Source organism: Lepidothrix coronata, unplaced genomic scaffold (assembly GCF_001604755.1).
Source record: "Lepidothrix coronata isolate B3197 unplaced genomic scaffold, Lepidothrix_coronata-1.0 Scaffold112, whole genome shotgun sequence".
In the NCBI taxonomy this organism is placed as follows: domain Eukaryota; kingdom Metazoa; phylum Chordata; class Aves; order Passeriformes; family Pipridae; genus Lepidothrix; species Lepidothrix coronata.
This window is the reverse complement of record NW_016690292.1, coordinates 282,904-297,302: the sequence shown is the minus strand read 5'-3', so window position 1 is coordinate 297,302 and position 14,399 is coordinate 282,904. Positions and strand designations below refer to the sequence as shown.

The 14,399-nt window shown below is 52.6% G+C and overlaps 1 protein-coding gene across 3 annotated transcripts; it reads right to left on the bottom strand.

Moving 5' to 3' along the window:
• Positions 1-447: 447 nt before the first annotated feature.
• Positions 448-11,755, bottom strand: TAL1 (TAL bHLH transcription factor 1, erythroid differentiation factor). 3 transcript variants are annotated; one of them, XM_017824766.1, is made up of 5 exons: positions 11,369-11,543; positions 9,887-10,036; positions 8,283-8,711; positions 7,438-7,529; positions 448-3,036 (listed from the first exon to the last, which is right to left on the bottom strand). In XM_017824766.1, coding segments are annotated over exons 2-5 (942 nt in total). In that variant the 5' UTR covers positions 9,889-10,036; positions 11,369-11,543; the 3' UTR covers positions 448-2,617. The 3 variants fall into 3 exon arrangements, 2 of the variants coding, with proteins under 2 accessions (XP_017680255.1, XP_017680254.1); XM_017824765.1 differs by lacking the exon at positions 9,887-10,036 and having other exon boundaries at positions 11,369-11,535; XR_001876351.1 differs by lacking the exons at positions 448-3,036; positions 7,438-7,529; positions 8,283-8,711 and adding an exon at positions 9,226-9,762 and having other exon boundaries at positions 11,369-11,755.
• Positions 11,756-14,399: the final 2,644 nt, after the last annotated feature.

Sequence of the window (14,399 nt, the reverse complement as noted above, 5' to 3'; positions counted from 1 at the left end):
AGACTCAGGGTACCAGGTCTGGTTACTTCATTTCTGCAGAAAAAATGCAGAAATCCAAAGGGAGCGTGGCAGAGAAAGGGAGGGGGCTGAAAAAAAAACCCAAAATCGTAAGGCAGGAATTCACTCACACGGTACAACATTGCCCCAGAGCGCCGCTTCCGACAGAAACAGGGGATGATGGTCCGCACAGCGAGAGACGAAGCAGAGAGGAGGAGAGGTGGGCAGAGGAAATGTACCATTCAAATCACAATTAAGTACAACTGTACATACCCCAGGAGACCTTACAGTGCGCTCTGCCAAGGGCTACGAGCAGGCACGTGTGTGTGTGAGGGGGTGTTCGAGGGTGCTGCCAAAGTTGTACCATTTTCCCAACTATTCAGCTACCAAAAAGATTTAAACAAAAAATAATAAATTTGTGCAGAATGAAGAATTTCTAGATGTTGGTGGTTTGTTTTTTTTTTGGTTTTGTCTTGCAATAGTTTAATAAAAAGGTTGTAAAGGGTTATTTTGAGACCAAGAATGGCTTTACTTGTGTGACAGCATCCCCCTCTCTCCCCAGAGGGTCCCCTGGCAGCCCCCAGTGCTTGCCTTTCCTACCCCTGGCACCAGTACCAGCCCAAACCTCTTCCTCAGTGTCACTTTGTCACCTGCCAGCACCTCTTCCCTGGCACAGCCCTGCAGGTAACCCCTTCTAGTAAAAAACCCCATGCATGGACAGCCCAGACCCAGGAAGAAGTTTTCCTCCTTTTCCCCAATTTAAGATGGGGGAGATTGGTGCGTTCCAAGATTTGGGGTCTTGGAAATCCTTACATGGGCCAGGATCCCCTCTCAGGCAACTAATTCCACCTAATAAGCCAAGCCACACGCCAGACTCTTAACTATTATTTACAAAGAGGCATTAGAACCAGGCAGGGATGGAAATGACAGAGCTCTGAAATAAGCCTGGATGGGCTTGCAGACACCCACTTAAATTCTCTGTGTTCCTTTGTACCTCAGCATCCTTGGGAAGAAACAAGTGAGGTGGAAGGTGTCCCCACTTAAAAAGATTTATCCCCTTCCAAAGGATGTTTGTGTGTGGTTTGTTGTTTTTGGGTTTTTTTTTACTGTAGCATTGTAGAGATTTCTGTGCCTTCTCTGCAGAAGGAGAGGATGGACTTGGGGCAATTGCCCCACCAGGCAGTGGGTGGGTGGGTGGGAAATGATGGGATTGATGTGGAGATAGCACAGGGTGGTCCTCAGCTCCCAGCCCCCACAGCAGCAGCCTCCTGGTCCTCAGTCCTTCTGTTTCCCAAACACCCTCCCGGGGGGGCAGCAGGGATCAGAGGACCATCTCAGTCACAAATATCAACTTGGCAGCAACCTGAGCACTTGGGAATGGAGGCTAATCCCACCATTGTTGTTAGTGCTTCCCCTGCAAGGTTCAGAGAGGCTGTGAACTCCTACCAGTCTTATCAGTAAGGACCTCCCTAAGGCCAGAATAAATCCAGCACTATGGTCCATACTGTGGGCATTGGCACAGCTGAACCACCACCATTTTCACACAATAAAATCAAAAACTTCAAAGCATACCATTAAAACCCTTTTATATTCCTATGTACACGCACACTGTTGATACATCACTGACTCCTTTTGCCTTTTTGTTGCTTTTTGATCATAAAAATCCTCCAGTCCAAGGAGATACTCCACTAGCAAGTATTTTTTTCCCTTACCAATTCCAAAATTCGTCTTTCTTGAGAGAAATTCTGGCCCTAAGAAACCACTGGGAAAGCTCTAGTAGACCACAACAGGCTTGGAGCTCACCTGCTGAGTGTTACCAGCAGAAGAATTAGGGACTGGGAGGGTGGCAGAAAACACCTATGTACCTTTTCATTCAATGGATACTGCATGACAGTGTTAAACAGAAGTAATCCCACATCATAAATACTACAACCCCAAACAATTCAAAGTTAGGTAGAAGGGAAAGGAGGAAAGGGGAAGAAAAAAAGAAAAAAAAATAAAAAGAAAAAAAGAAGAGAGAAAGAAATAGTCTTAATCCTTTTAATAGTTCTTTTGCTGAGGGTATTTTTTCACCTCTTTAAAAAGATACAGACAAAAGCTCTCGGACAACAGGAACACGTGGCCCCAGCTCCTGTTCAGACCAGCTGTGTGTGCCACAGGCTGGAGAAGTGCTGCACTGGCATGACGCAGCAGTCTCCAGCACCACGTGGAGCAGGAAAGCATCAGTGGCCTCTGCCAGCAGTGAAAGAGGAGTTTCATGCCTCAACCAGGTGACTGTTTAAAAAGCAATGGTCATCAATTGGTCTGAAAGCCCTCTAAATGCTGGAGAGGCGCTGGCCACGTCTCCTCCCCCTCCTCAGGGTCACGTCACGAGCAGTATGTACAATGAAGATGACTTCAATGCTTTTCTTCTTTGTACGATCACGTACCTAAATACTGAACGTCCATCTGGGTTGGTCTCGTCCTCAGCCAACGTTCCGGCCGCTCCGCCCCGGGCTGGGGAGAGTGGGGAGCTCCCGGGGAAAGGCAGAGTCACAGATCCCGCGAGCACAAGTTCCAGCATCCTCACGCTCGGGCCTTGCCTCTCCCCCTCGGTGCTTCGGGAGCAGTGCCAAGGTCATCACCGCTGCGCGTTGCCTTCTACAGGGAGGATGGCGTGGTGCAGGCTCCGCGTGTGCTTCGAGTCCAGCGTTTCGTGCTCTTCCGTGAAGCTGTCCGGGCTCGCCGCTCCGTCTAAAGAACTTCCACAGCTAGAGTTAGGAGACAACATGTCCTGCAGGAGGTCTTCCTGGACTATCCCAGAGTCTTTGTTCACTTTGCCCCTTTGGTTTCCTTCTTCCTCCTGGTCGTTGAGCAGCTTGGCCAGGAAGTTGATGTACTTCATAGCCAGGCGCAAGATCTCGTTCTTGCTCAGTTTTTTGTCGGGCGGGTGGGTGGGGATGAGCTTGCGGAGCTCTGCGAAGGCTCCGTTGACATTCTGCTGTCTCCACCTCTCCCGGCTGTTGGTAAAAATGCGGCGAACCACCTTCGTGTGAGGACCTGGAATTCCAACCAGATAGAATTAGGAGCAGGGAATAACAGCTCAGGTTTACTTTGCTGAATAGGTCACTGTTTCCCAAATTGACTAACTGACTTATTCTAGTGACTGACATCAGCAAGGCGGTGAAACAAGAGTTTCCAGCTAACTGGAAGCTGATATGATGAGCTGAGATATCCATAACTTCTGTTGAATCCAGTGGAAGGGAAAAATGGAATTGCATCTCTTTGGGTGTCTCCTCAGATGTGTAAATTTACCTCTCCAAGGAGGAAGGTTTAAGCCATGACACGTGTGCAGAAGGCTGCTATGCTTTTAGGGTATCTCAGCTCATCAAAAAGGGTAACTCAGCAACAAAGGTCCTATTAAAAGCTGATCTCACCAGATAGTTTTATTTTGTATCGCAAAAGTGTCTAAAGGACACATCATTGAGACAGGAGGAAATTGGCTTGAGCAGAGGCTTCGACAACTCTAAGATCCAGAGACCCTCCCTGCTGCAGGCAGGATCCAGTGCTGACAGAGATCATAGGATTGCCACCAGCCCTCTGGGCGTTTTGTATGAAACAGGATGGTGGGATTTGCCCCATAGCAATGAGGACAGGTAACAATGTGACCCACAGAGTGAAGGCAGTGTCCTTGCTGGAAGGGTGATCATGAGGGAGGATGAAACAGTTTCACAGCTGAACCGAAGGGCCTCCTGCTCTCTCTACATATCACTGCCACAGGGCAAAAACTCCCTCTGACACTAACTGGAGAAGTGAAAACATTGTTTAGTTATGTGTGAATTCCAGTTAAATCCCTGACATTTTACAGCCATATTTCTGACAGAGCATATTACACAGGATGGACACACAAAACACATCAATTCTCCTTTCAGATCACCAGAGTAACTCCTCTTGCCATGAGAAAAACATTCCTTCTGTGCTAGAAGAGACCCAAAAGCACATCTACTCAAAATATACTGTGCTACAGGAGTGAAAATTCTGTAAATCAGGATTGCAGGTCCTTGGGTCCATGGAAACCAGCTCACATAAGGGGACACTACCATAAGATACTTTTATTATTACAGCCTTTCCATCCTCATCTCCAGGAGACATCAACAGTGGAAGGTCACATCAATCTCATGGAAATCTGGGAGACTGACCATGGCAGAAACTCCCAAAGGGTAGGAAGCATCACATAAAATGAAAATCATCACAGAATGTGAAGCAAAGACTTGCAGGTAACACATCAGTGAGTTGTACCCCAAAGGACTGTGGAATCCCCATCCCCACGGTCTCTCCCTTGTATTCCCCACATTGAGACACTTGCCTAATTACTCCCTTCTGGAGGGAGCAAGTCCCTGGCTGTGGGAAGCAGTTTAAGCTACAGCTCTGCCATCACCCAGCGAAACCAGCACCCCGTGGGACATTTAAACATCATTATTCTTGCCTAACAAAACTCTTGGCTGCCTTGACTGTGACGGAGCAGCTGAACAAATGTGACTTTGGAAGCATGCTACTGGGCTGCACCTCGACAGATTCCACCTTCCACAACACAAGAAGAGGAATCCCACATTCCAGCTGATTAAACACCATCACACTTCACTCCTTTCAGGGGAAACTGAGTCCCTTCAGTCCAGCACATCACACAGAACACCCAGGGTTTGTATGCAGACACATTCCCAAACAGCCAGGTTAAAGGTGCCACCTTCTCCAGAGTGTGAGCAGCCACTTCTCCTTACAGCATGCTCAGGAGCAGGGAGGCCTCCAAAATCACAAAGGGCCCCTGGGATAAGCTGGGGGATACAGAAATGAGAAACACATCTTCTCTGACCTCCACGATTCCAGTCTGATGCTTTAATAAAGGTAATATTGACCCCTAAGCAGCACATAATGCCCTTTGTATGAATTAATTTGCAAGAGCTCATGGAAAGGGAAGGTCTCTTGTCCCTGATGTGCACAGTCTGCTGTGCTACAGGATTGTGGTGGGGACCAAGGGGACCTCAACAGCACTATTAAGAAGGCATTGAAGAACGTGCTATAACCCATTACAATAATACAACAATTTTAACACTTCAATGCTCTTTCCAGAAAAGATAAAGAAACCAGCCTTGAATGCAGAAGAAGAAGCAGCTTAAAACCCATATACTCCCATTAGGTTATAAGACAAAAAACCACATTGGATATTGTTTATTAAAAGCCAAACCAAAACAAAAAAAGACCCCCAAAACCACCTCGAGAGACTTCCAGTCCTCACAGGCTTCAAACATATGTCTGTGTTCACTGAAAGTTGACAACTAAAAGGCATCTATTCATAAACAGGTCAGAAATCAGAAAAAAAAGACTTGTTCATTTTCATCCGGGGCACCCAAACCAAGCTCCAGTATATAACACAAATTCTGACACCACTCATATTCTTGATTCCTGCATAAATGGAATTAACAATATCTTTTGGAAAGAGGTCAGGTTTGGGCCAAAACATGTCAAGCAATGGAGAAAATTAAAATGCCCCATAGCTGTGTTATAATAGAAGATCTATTTCTTATAAAGAAATTTGCCTCATAATTAATTCAAGCAGTCAGATGAGAATTTTTGCCTGGATTTTGTTCCAGTTGATTGACTGATGCTTTTAAAATTGTAATTAGAGATCTAAGGAAAACTAATAAAAAGATGAGCTTCCAGAGTTCCAGGGTATACTTTTTTACTGATACTTTTTCACGTTTTTATCTCCATTTATAGCTATTTTTAAAGAAGATATTAAATGCAACGAACTTTCCACAAAATAGATAAATGAATAGTTGCAAAAAAATTCCGCTCATTTCCTTACAGAGAAAACCAAACACCAAGTGCCCGGCAAGACTTTTCTGCCCTTCTGCGGCTCCCAAGGGCTGGGGACTCTGAGGAGTGATGCTCCTGTGTGCCACAGATGTCACCTGGCAGGTGACCACCAGAGCAATAAGCAAAGCCCATCAGACCACACAGACGCCTCAGCATGGGATGTACATTCCTGCAAATTGCTCCTGTTTAGACATCATCGTCTGATACATATTTTTCTCCCCCCCAAAAATGTTGAGCCCCGTCTTGGAAATTCACATGAGCCAGAACTTTCAGGATTGGGCCCAATCTGTACACCTGAATCAAAGAACATATCCAAAAACTTGGCTGCAACCAAGTATGTCTGTAATCCTTAACACCTAATTAAATAGCAAGTCAAAAGCTTTACTCGGACAATGTGATTTGATGGACTTTCCACCGTAACCATTAAGCCCCAGAATTGAAAGCCAGACAAAAAGCCCTTCTTGTGCCAGGGCTGTGACATCCCCCTGTCCCACGGGACTCCGGTCTGAAAGGACCAGGAGAACACAGAGTGGGGAGAGAGAGACTGATTAATGCAGATAATACCCTGAGCCCGTCATTTCGGGCTGTATTGTTTTAGAGTGATGTGGATTAGGATTTGATCTTAGGTTAGCCGAGTAGAAGGCACAACTAGCTAAAAAGAAGGAAAATAATTGTCCAGCAATTGAAACACAGTGTTTACAATTGCTAAAGAGAAAACACGTTTCAATGGATCTCGTGTGTACGGGCTGTTAACTCCGCAGATGAACGGGTTGGCCTTCCACGTGTAAATCGTTCTTGCGAACACCCCTTTGCGTGGGCAGCGCTGCCGCCTGCACGCCGCATCCCGCACCCCACACCGGCTGCCGGGGAGCAGGCAATGGGTCCTGCACTGCCTTCTCCCTCCTTTCCATTCTCTGAAACTATCCCGCGGCTCCGACAGGAATGCCCATGCCTGGGATCTCTGCTCAGACACCAGACTGTCACCCGCCGTATTTGCTCCCGCGCTCTGCCACGGGATATTTCTCCACGGCAGACAGCAGCAAGGTGTGGATGTACACTGAATTAAAATGCAAAAGGCAATCCCATTGCGCCCTTGCAGACCTCAGCACAGGGTTAGCTCTTTGCTTCCAGGCAGTTTAAAGGCAGGTTGTCCTTTCTGCCCAAGGCTGTGGTCTGCATTGCGAATGTCTCCTGGCTGAAAGGGTTTACAGACACAGCATCTCACTGCAGTGACCCTGATCTGAACTTCAGCAAAGACTTACATTTAGGGTCTTCCTTCGGATTTGATCTCTGAGGGGTGTAATTAGCCATTACACTGAACTGCTTCGCTGGGTGAAGTCAAACCCACCGAGCACGCTGCTGGGCGTTAGTGGGGACGGGTGTGGGCTCCACTATCCCGAACCTTACCGCAGAGCCACCCTGACTCCCTAGACGTCCTATTCGCATTTCACGGTTTGGGGCTTTAGTCCTTTTGTTATTTGTTATTTGGGGGTTTAATCCCGGAGTATGGCGCCGTGCAGCAACTTGCCCCCCCTCAGCAGAAGGGGACCCCCCTAAAGACCAGGCGCAGGGGCGAAATGCTCTCACCGTCGGTGATCTCCATCTCGTACGGAGACGGTCTCCGCTTCACCCGGTTGCTGCCGTACATGGAGAAGGAATCCGGTTCGCCGAAAAACCCGCTGCAAACGAAAGGCAGAGAGGCCGTGAGGACACTCCGGCATCCCCCCGCCCCGGCTCCCGGTGGGGGGAGGCAGCGTCCGGGGGCAGCTCGGGGCCGGCGGGAAGCAGAGCTGCTCCGTGACCTCGGAGCGAGCTCACGGCTCACGAAGCCGAGCCCTGGGTCGTGAGGCGACACGACACGCGGCCGCCTGGGGACACGCAGCGAGGGACGCCAGCCCCCCGTGAGCAGGGGGATGTGGGCAGCTTGGAATATCCGGGCTGGAGGCTCCAGGCAAAACCCACCCGCATCCCCGCGGCTTTGTGTCCTCCCGCAGGCGGGCGCGAACGTCCAGTCGGGCCGGGTCCGCACCGGGTCCGTCCCCGCACCCCCCCGGGCTGGCCCAGCCCCTGCCAGAGCCTTTGCTGTCCCTTGCGCTTATTTGAGGGACTCGTCGGAGGACAGAGAGTCCGAGGAGCTAAACCAGCTCTGGCCCGTTTACTGACGGACTCCCTTGCTCTGCCCGGGACGTTTCTACTGTGTTTTTTTTTTTTTTTCTAGGAATGACAGTTTTTCGTTTCCTCTTTTTTTTTTTTTCCCCCTCTCTACCCTTTTCCCTTTCTTCCTTTGCAAAGTTGCATGCAAACCCGCGATGACTAAGCCCCGAGCCCCGCTCGGAAGAAGAGATGCTGCAGCTCCCCTCTCTTCCCCGCACCTCCCTCCCTCCGTCCCCGGCGCCGCATTCGAGCGGGGCACCCCTCGGGGAGACACGGACCTGTTGATGGTGGCCAGCGGCTGGCCCAGGTTGTAGAGCATGGCCCTGCCGTGGGGCTGCAGCGGGAGCGCGGGGGGGCTCAGCTGCACCATGCGGGCCTCGCAGGCGGCCTCGGCGGCGCGGCACGGCTCGGCTCCCGGCGCTCTCTGCATCGCCTCTCCCGCCGCCTCCCGGCCTTTTATGTCCAGGGAGCCCCCCCGGCGCACCAGCTCGATGACGGGCACAGGGGCGGCGGGGGGCCCGGGGGAGGGCCGGCCCGCCTCCTTGGACGCCCCGTTGAGCAGCAGCTGGGGGTCCGCCGGCGCCTCCATGCCCCCGCGGCTGCTCTCCGGCTCGCTCGTGGTCTCCGCTTCCGAGTCGTGCCGCCGGGGGGGGCGGGCATCGCGGGGGTCACTGGGGGGCGGCGGGGCGGGCGGCCTGTCCATCGTCCTGCGGAGAGAGGCAGCGGTGAGGGGCGGCCCCGCTTTGGGGAGGGGGGTTTACCCCTCCGCAGGTACCGCCCCGACGGGGGTGGCCGCTTCGGGGCTCGGACTTGGCCGGTGAGAAACGGGGGGAGTTACTAATCACCCTAAAATCATTTAGAGTTTGCTGGCGGCACCGGGGGGTCTGCGGGTCCACCCCGCCCGAGCCGTGCGGGGCCGTGACGTCACGGAGCGGCCCTGCCGTGACGTCACGGAGCCTGGCGGAGCGGTGCGGCACTTTTGACGTCCCGCAGCGCCCCGGTCCCGCAGGACGCACCACCGCGCCCGACCCCCCATCTCCCGGTACCCGCGGAGCGGTGGCACCGTCGGGGTGGCCGGTGCAGCAAGAAGGGCTCGGCCAGCGCCCGGCGCACCGAGTTAAATTATGCGGCCAAATGATGGAGGAGGCACAGCGCGCGCCCCCGCTTTTTTGCGGGGTACTTCTCTCCACATCGGGGGCCCCGGCGGTGTTTGCCGACCTGCGGAGTCAGCCCGACCGCGGCCCGGCCTGCCGGCAGCGGCCTCAACCTCAAGAGTGGCCCCTTTTCCTCCCACGTCTAGTTTTTACTATTATTATTATTCGTAAAACAGCGAAATATACCCGACACCACTTTTTGGGGGAGAGGGGGTTAAACCAGCCCCTAACGGAGCCAATCCCCCCGCGCATTCACTACCGCAGGAAGGAGGAAGGGGCCCGGCCGCGGACGCACACAGCATTGTCCCCCTTCTCCCATAGAACGAATGCTGTCGCGACAGGGCACCTCGCGCCGAGGGCAGGCAGCGATATGGAGATTATTGCCATGCTTTTTCTCCCACATATCCCCTCGTTCGCTTTCAGATGTTTTGTTCGTTTGTTTGGTTGGTTGGTTTATTTTTTCCCCATGTAAATAGGGAGCTTCACGGAGCAGGGAGCTGCCGCCCATCCTTCTCGCTCCTTTGCCTTGGGTAATTTTTTTCCCGCTTTTGATGGGCTGAATTGCGAGAGAAATCCCATTTTTTTGCCATATCTCACCATCTCTCTGAAAAATAAAAAAAAACCCCAGCCACCCAACATAAAGCACAAGCTCCCTGCCTTCCCTCCAACCCTCTAGAAAGAAAAATCTAATTGCCTATTCCGATATTGTATAGGAAGAGATTACTCACATGTGTCATATTTAAGTAGGGACACCGCAAGTCTCTCCTGTTTCAACAAAAGCGCTCTCAGTGTCAGGCTGAATTTACTCCTCCCACCTCAAGGTACTTACGACTTTACAGAGAGGAAGGACACCCGCATCGGGATAAAACTGCTAAATCCTGGGAGGAAGAGAAGGGAGGGGAGAAAAAGAGGAGAGGGTGGATCTCGTGGGTCCGGATTGCCAAAGATCAGTGGAGAGAGAAGGGTGCAGGGGAGAGGGAAGGAGGGAACAGCACCCCGGGGCGGCCCCTGTGACAGGGGACAGCGGCCACCCCCGGGTCCCCCCCCGCCGCCGCCTCGCACAAGGGGCCACAACGAGCGACGGGCACGGCCTGGCGTGGAAAAAAAAATAAACAAGAAAAAAAAAAAAGGCGTGAAAAAAAAAAAAAGGCCCTAGATTTGGGGCGAATTGGGCGGTTTTTTGGATACATTGCAAGCCCGATCTCTCCGGGAGGAAATCCCAGACGGGCCCGGACACGGGGTTGTTTTTCTCCCAGTGGGCTCGCACGAAGCGGCCGCGGCGACTGCGTTTGTCCCGCGTCCGGCTGGAAAATTTAATTCCTAAAGGGGCAATTTAAATTCCTCAAGGGGCCGGTTACCAGGCGCGCTCCCGGCCGAGGAGCCGCGACAGCCGGGACCGGGCCGGCAGCGGGGTGAGCCCGCTCCCCGCCGCCGAGCAACAGGAAGGCGAGGCCGGTTCCCCCCCCCGCAAACGAAATCACGAAAAATAAGGTTTATCTCTTTGTAAAAAAAAAAAAAAAAAAAGAAACAATCCCGATGGCGTCTCCCCCCGCTTTCGTTAAAAACGAAATACATAAACCCGCACAGATATCTGCGGTATTTTGCCCTAAATTGGGGTGGTTTCGTTTGGAGAAATGGAGGGGGGGGGGTAATAATTCCCCGCCTGCTCGTTTCTGCTCCGCAAAATCCTTTTGTTTTCCAGCAGCCGATCGGCAGGAAATTTCCAGCCCGAAAGCGCACCTCTCCCGCCGGTCGTTTGTAGGGAAATCGCCCCAAAACGACGGGGTGAGAGGGAGCGGGATATGGGGGGACCCCCCTCCCGGGAAGAAGCGGTCAGACTCCGGCCGTCGGCCATGCCGTGTCCTGGTGTTTTTCCCCTTGGGAGAAGCTGGGGGACCTGGGCCCAGTGGGTGCTTCACACCCGCGGCCGGTCCCCGGGGGTCCCGGGGCGGTGGGGGTATCGCACCCCACAATTTCAAAGGGGAAAGCGCGTTCTCCTCCTCACCCATCCCGCATCAAAGAATAAAAAAAAAAAGATTAAAACCCAGCGGCGGAAAAAGGTTTTGTGTTTTTTTTCCCTGCTCGCCTGCCTCTCACATGGGGTAGAAGCCCCCCCCAAAGCCCCCTCGCTGCCCGCCGGAGCCCCCCAAAACCCCATCCCGCTGCCCGCACCGCCCAGCTCGCTGCAGGGCCGATTCCTCTTTACTCACCATTTGCTTTTCATTGGGAAAAGTGAGTGGAGCCATTTTGTGGCCTACGCATCGTGGCTATATTTGTAGTAAGTGTTGGGTGGCTTCAGCTGGGTAGGCTCTAATTCCACATCACGTCCAGTTTCCTATTTAGTATGGAGAGCGGAACACTACTGCAATGTGGCCGAGAGAGATAAAACCCCAGCAGTGGCCCGCCTGCCCTGATAAGCTTCTAAACCCATTATTTATGAAATGATTCATTATTATTTGGCAATTTTATCGAAGGAAAGCGGAAAATTATTGCAGGGATATGCATAGGAATAACTCCGGAATGCATGCCTTCTAGCTTTTTATGTGTGTGTGCTTAGATGCTCTTAAAAAGACACTGCAAAAAAAAAAAAAAAAAAAAAGTAATAAAAAATTGCACTGTGGCTGCCCGCATGTGAATAGTGATTCTTTATTTTAGTCCTCTTGGAGGTTATTATGCCCCTGTTTCCCCCCCTCCCTTTTTTTTTATTATTATTAAATATGGAACACCTACTCCGTTCTTAATTAAATTTAATGAGCCAAAATAAATTGTTGGAGATGCTGAGAGAGGGGGAAGGGGTGTGTGCTGCTTTGGGACGAGAGGAGGTAAATAAAGCACATCTAGAGGAGATGTTTTGGAGAGGTGTCCCCATCCCCAGCCTTCCTCCCCCCGTCCTGTATGTTTTTGCTAAAGGGATGAACTGGAACGAGCTCCCCGTATTCTCTCCCGTGCTGGGGCGGGGGGAGTCCCAGTATCCTTGCGAGGCTGGGGGATGCTGGGGACTGGGAGCAGAGCAGGTACCCAGCCGGCACCTCTCGCCCTCGAGAAATTTGGGATGTAAGCGGAGAGCAGCCTGGAGGAGAGGGATTTGGGGAAGGGGAGACAGGGCCCTGGGTCTCCCTGTAGCAATGCGGGGCAGCCAGAGGGGCTCGGGTCCGTCTGTGCGCCCCGTCGGGGAAGGGGCTCGGCCCTGCCGCGGGGGTCTCCGAGCCCGGGTGGACGAGGACTCCCGGGCCTTCCCAAAGCCGCCGTGCAGCCGGAGCGGCTGCCAGGGACGGGAGGCGGGCGGTGCGGGGGTCGCAGTGCCCTGCGCGGGGGTCGCAAGGCAGCGGGAAGAGTGAAACCCTTCTCGAAATGCCAGAGGCTCCCGGCATGGAAAGAGGGAAGGAGGGGGGCCACTGTAGGGTCGCAGACCCCTTCCTCCGGACGCCCACGGGTAAAGCGGTCCTAAAGGCTCCTAAAGGGAGAGGTTTTCGACAGCTCGGGGATCGGCCTGCGCGGGAACAAAAAGTCAACGAAATCTCCCCCGGCTCGGGGTGGGAAGGAGGGGGCCCGGGCTGAGCGCCTCCCGGAACGCCCCCCGGTCCCTGCTGCGGGGTTTGGGCGAGGCGGCGGCCCCCGGCCGTGAGCGGAGCGCGGGGCTCGGGGGAGAAGCGGCGGTGCGGACCGGCCGCACCTGCCCGTGCGTGGCGGGGGCGGCGGCGGGGCTGGGGTGCGGGGGTCGCTATTGTCTCCCCGCCACCTGCACACCCTCCCGCAGGGGGGAAATGCCGGAGCTGTTATTCTTCCTTTCACTCCTTCCCCTCAGCCTCCCGCTCTGGACGCGGCCGTGGGAGAGGTTTCCCCAAGCTCCCCCCGCGGCACGGCCGGGGCCGGGGCCGTGTCCCGGCCGGCAGGAGCCCGCACGATGCCGGCAGCGTGAGTGGGGCGGCGGGGCAGGGGCGGTCACGACGCGCCGGAGAGCCCGCCGTGCCTCCCACCAGGAAACACGACCATTTTCAAGCCGGCTCCTCTCACCAACAGGAAGCGTTAAAGATAGAACAGCCGGGGCTGGGCGGGGGAGATTAGGAAGCCGAGCATCTTCTGAGCACCGAGGGCCGCTGCGGGGCCATTCCCAGCCGTGCCGGTCCCCGCTGCGATGGGAGCCGTGGCTGAGCTCACCCCACCTCCGCCCGCACGGCAGTCCCACCCCGAGCCTGAGGGGACCCACGTTTGGCACCTTTCCCTGCCCCTGCCCTTCCTCGGGTGGGCTTCCCGACCCCTCACCACGCTTTCACTAGACAAGAGGTAGCAAGTCCTGCAAACAGAGTGGGGAGAACCAAAAAGGTACAGAGTAAAGCAGTCAGTGATGCTCCGAGGAGGACCAGCACCTTTTAATCAAGCACTATAAAAATCTTTTATTATAATTAAAGATAGCTAGAAATCACAGAAGAAAAATAAAAAAACCCACCCCAAACCCGAAACAATAAAATCTTAAACTGTGCTGCCCCACCCCCATGTCATTCCCTTGTGAGCCAGTGCTTGAATTTGGGCCCCAGTGCCCAGTTAACAAAGCCAGACCTGGCTTTCCATGTGTTTTTTACTTCAAACTGCAGTAGATGCTTCAGGAAAAAAAAAAAAAAAGAAACACTCAGACATCTTGAAATTACTCAGCACCACACTATGAAAGGAAAATGCCGCTTTAGGGAAGGGTGGTTTTTTGTTGCTTTGGTCAAGTAAATTAATGTTTCGCTCGCTCAGAGGTTGCTGTCCAAGATTATATGATTTGTGTAACTTAATATAACACCACACCCTTGTCCTGAGCTGTGTGCAAGTAGTTTGGCTTTTGTTTTCAAATTGTTTCTAGCCCTCGAGCATTTGAAGAAAGTCTTTAAAATATTAACCAATACAACTGTCATCTTCCTGTGTTTCCAGACATTTTACAATAGGAAACAAAGAACAAAACCCTGCAACAATAGCTCAGAGGTATGAATTGCCTCATTCATCTCACTGGAATGTTCAAAAACATTAACTATTTTTTGACTGATTCAGCAGAAAATGTGCTGGCAGATAATAAGCTTATGCCTGATCCAGGGAAGATTCAGGGACTGAGAAAGGTTTTATTTTTCTGCACAGCAAAAGTAGCACCTTTCCTGAAAGGAAGCAAATATTCTTGTTGATGGAAGAGGCTGCGTGAGAGGAGAAATTCTGACATGGCTTAAAGGGAGCTGCTGCCTTCCTCTCTCTGTACTGGCTTTGAAATGG

What these genes read in the sequence shown, in the direction of transcription:
- TAL1 (XM_017824765.1), bottom strand. An exon ending in CCGCTGGCCACCATCAACAG is followed by an intron (nt 7,530 to 8,282) that starts GTCCGTGTCTCC and finishes TTTCGTTTGCAG; the next exon opens with CGGGTTTTTCGGCGAACCGG. An exon ending in CGAGATGGAGATCACCGACG is followed by an intron (nt 3,037 to 7,437) that starts GTGAGAGCATTT and finishes TTGGAATTCCAG; the next exon opens with GTCCTCACACGAAGGTGGTT.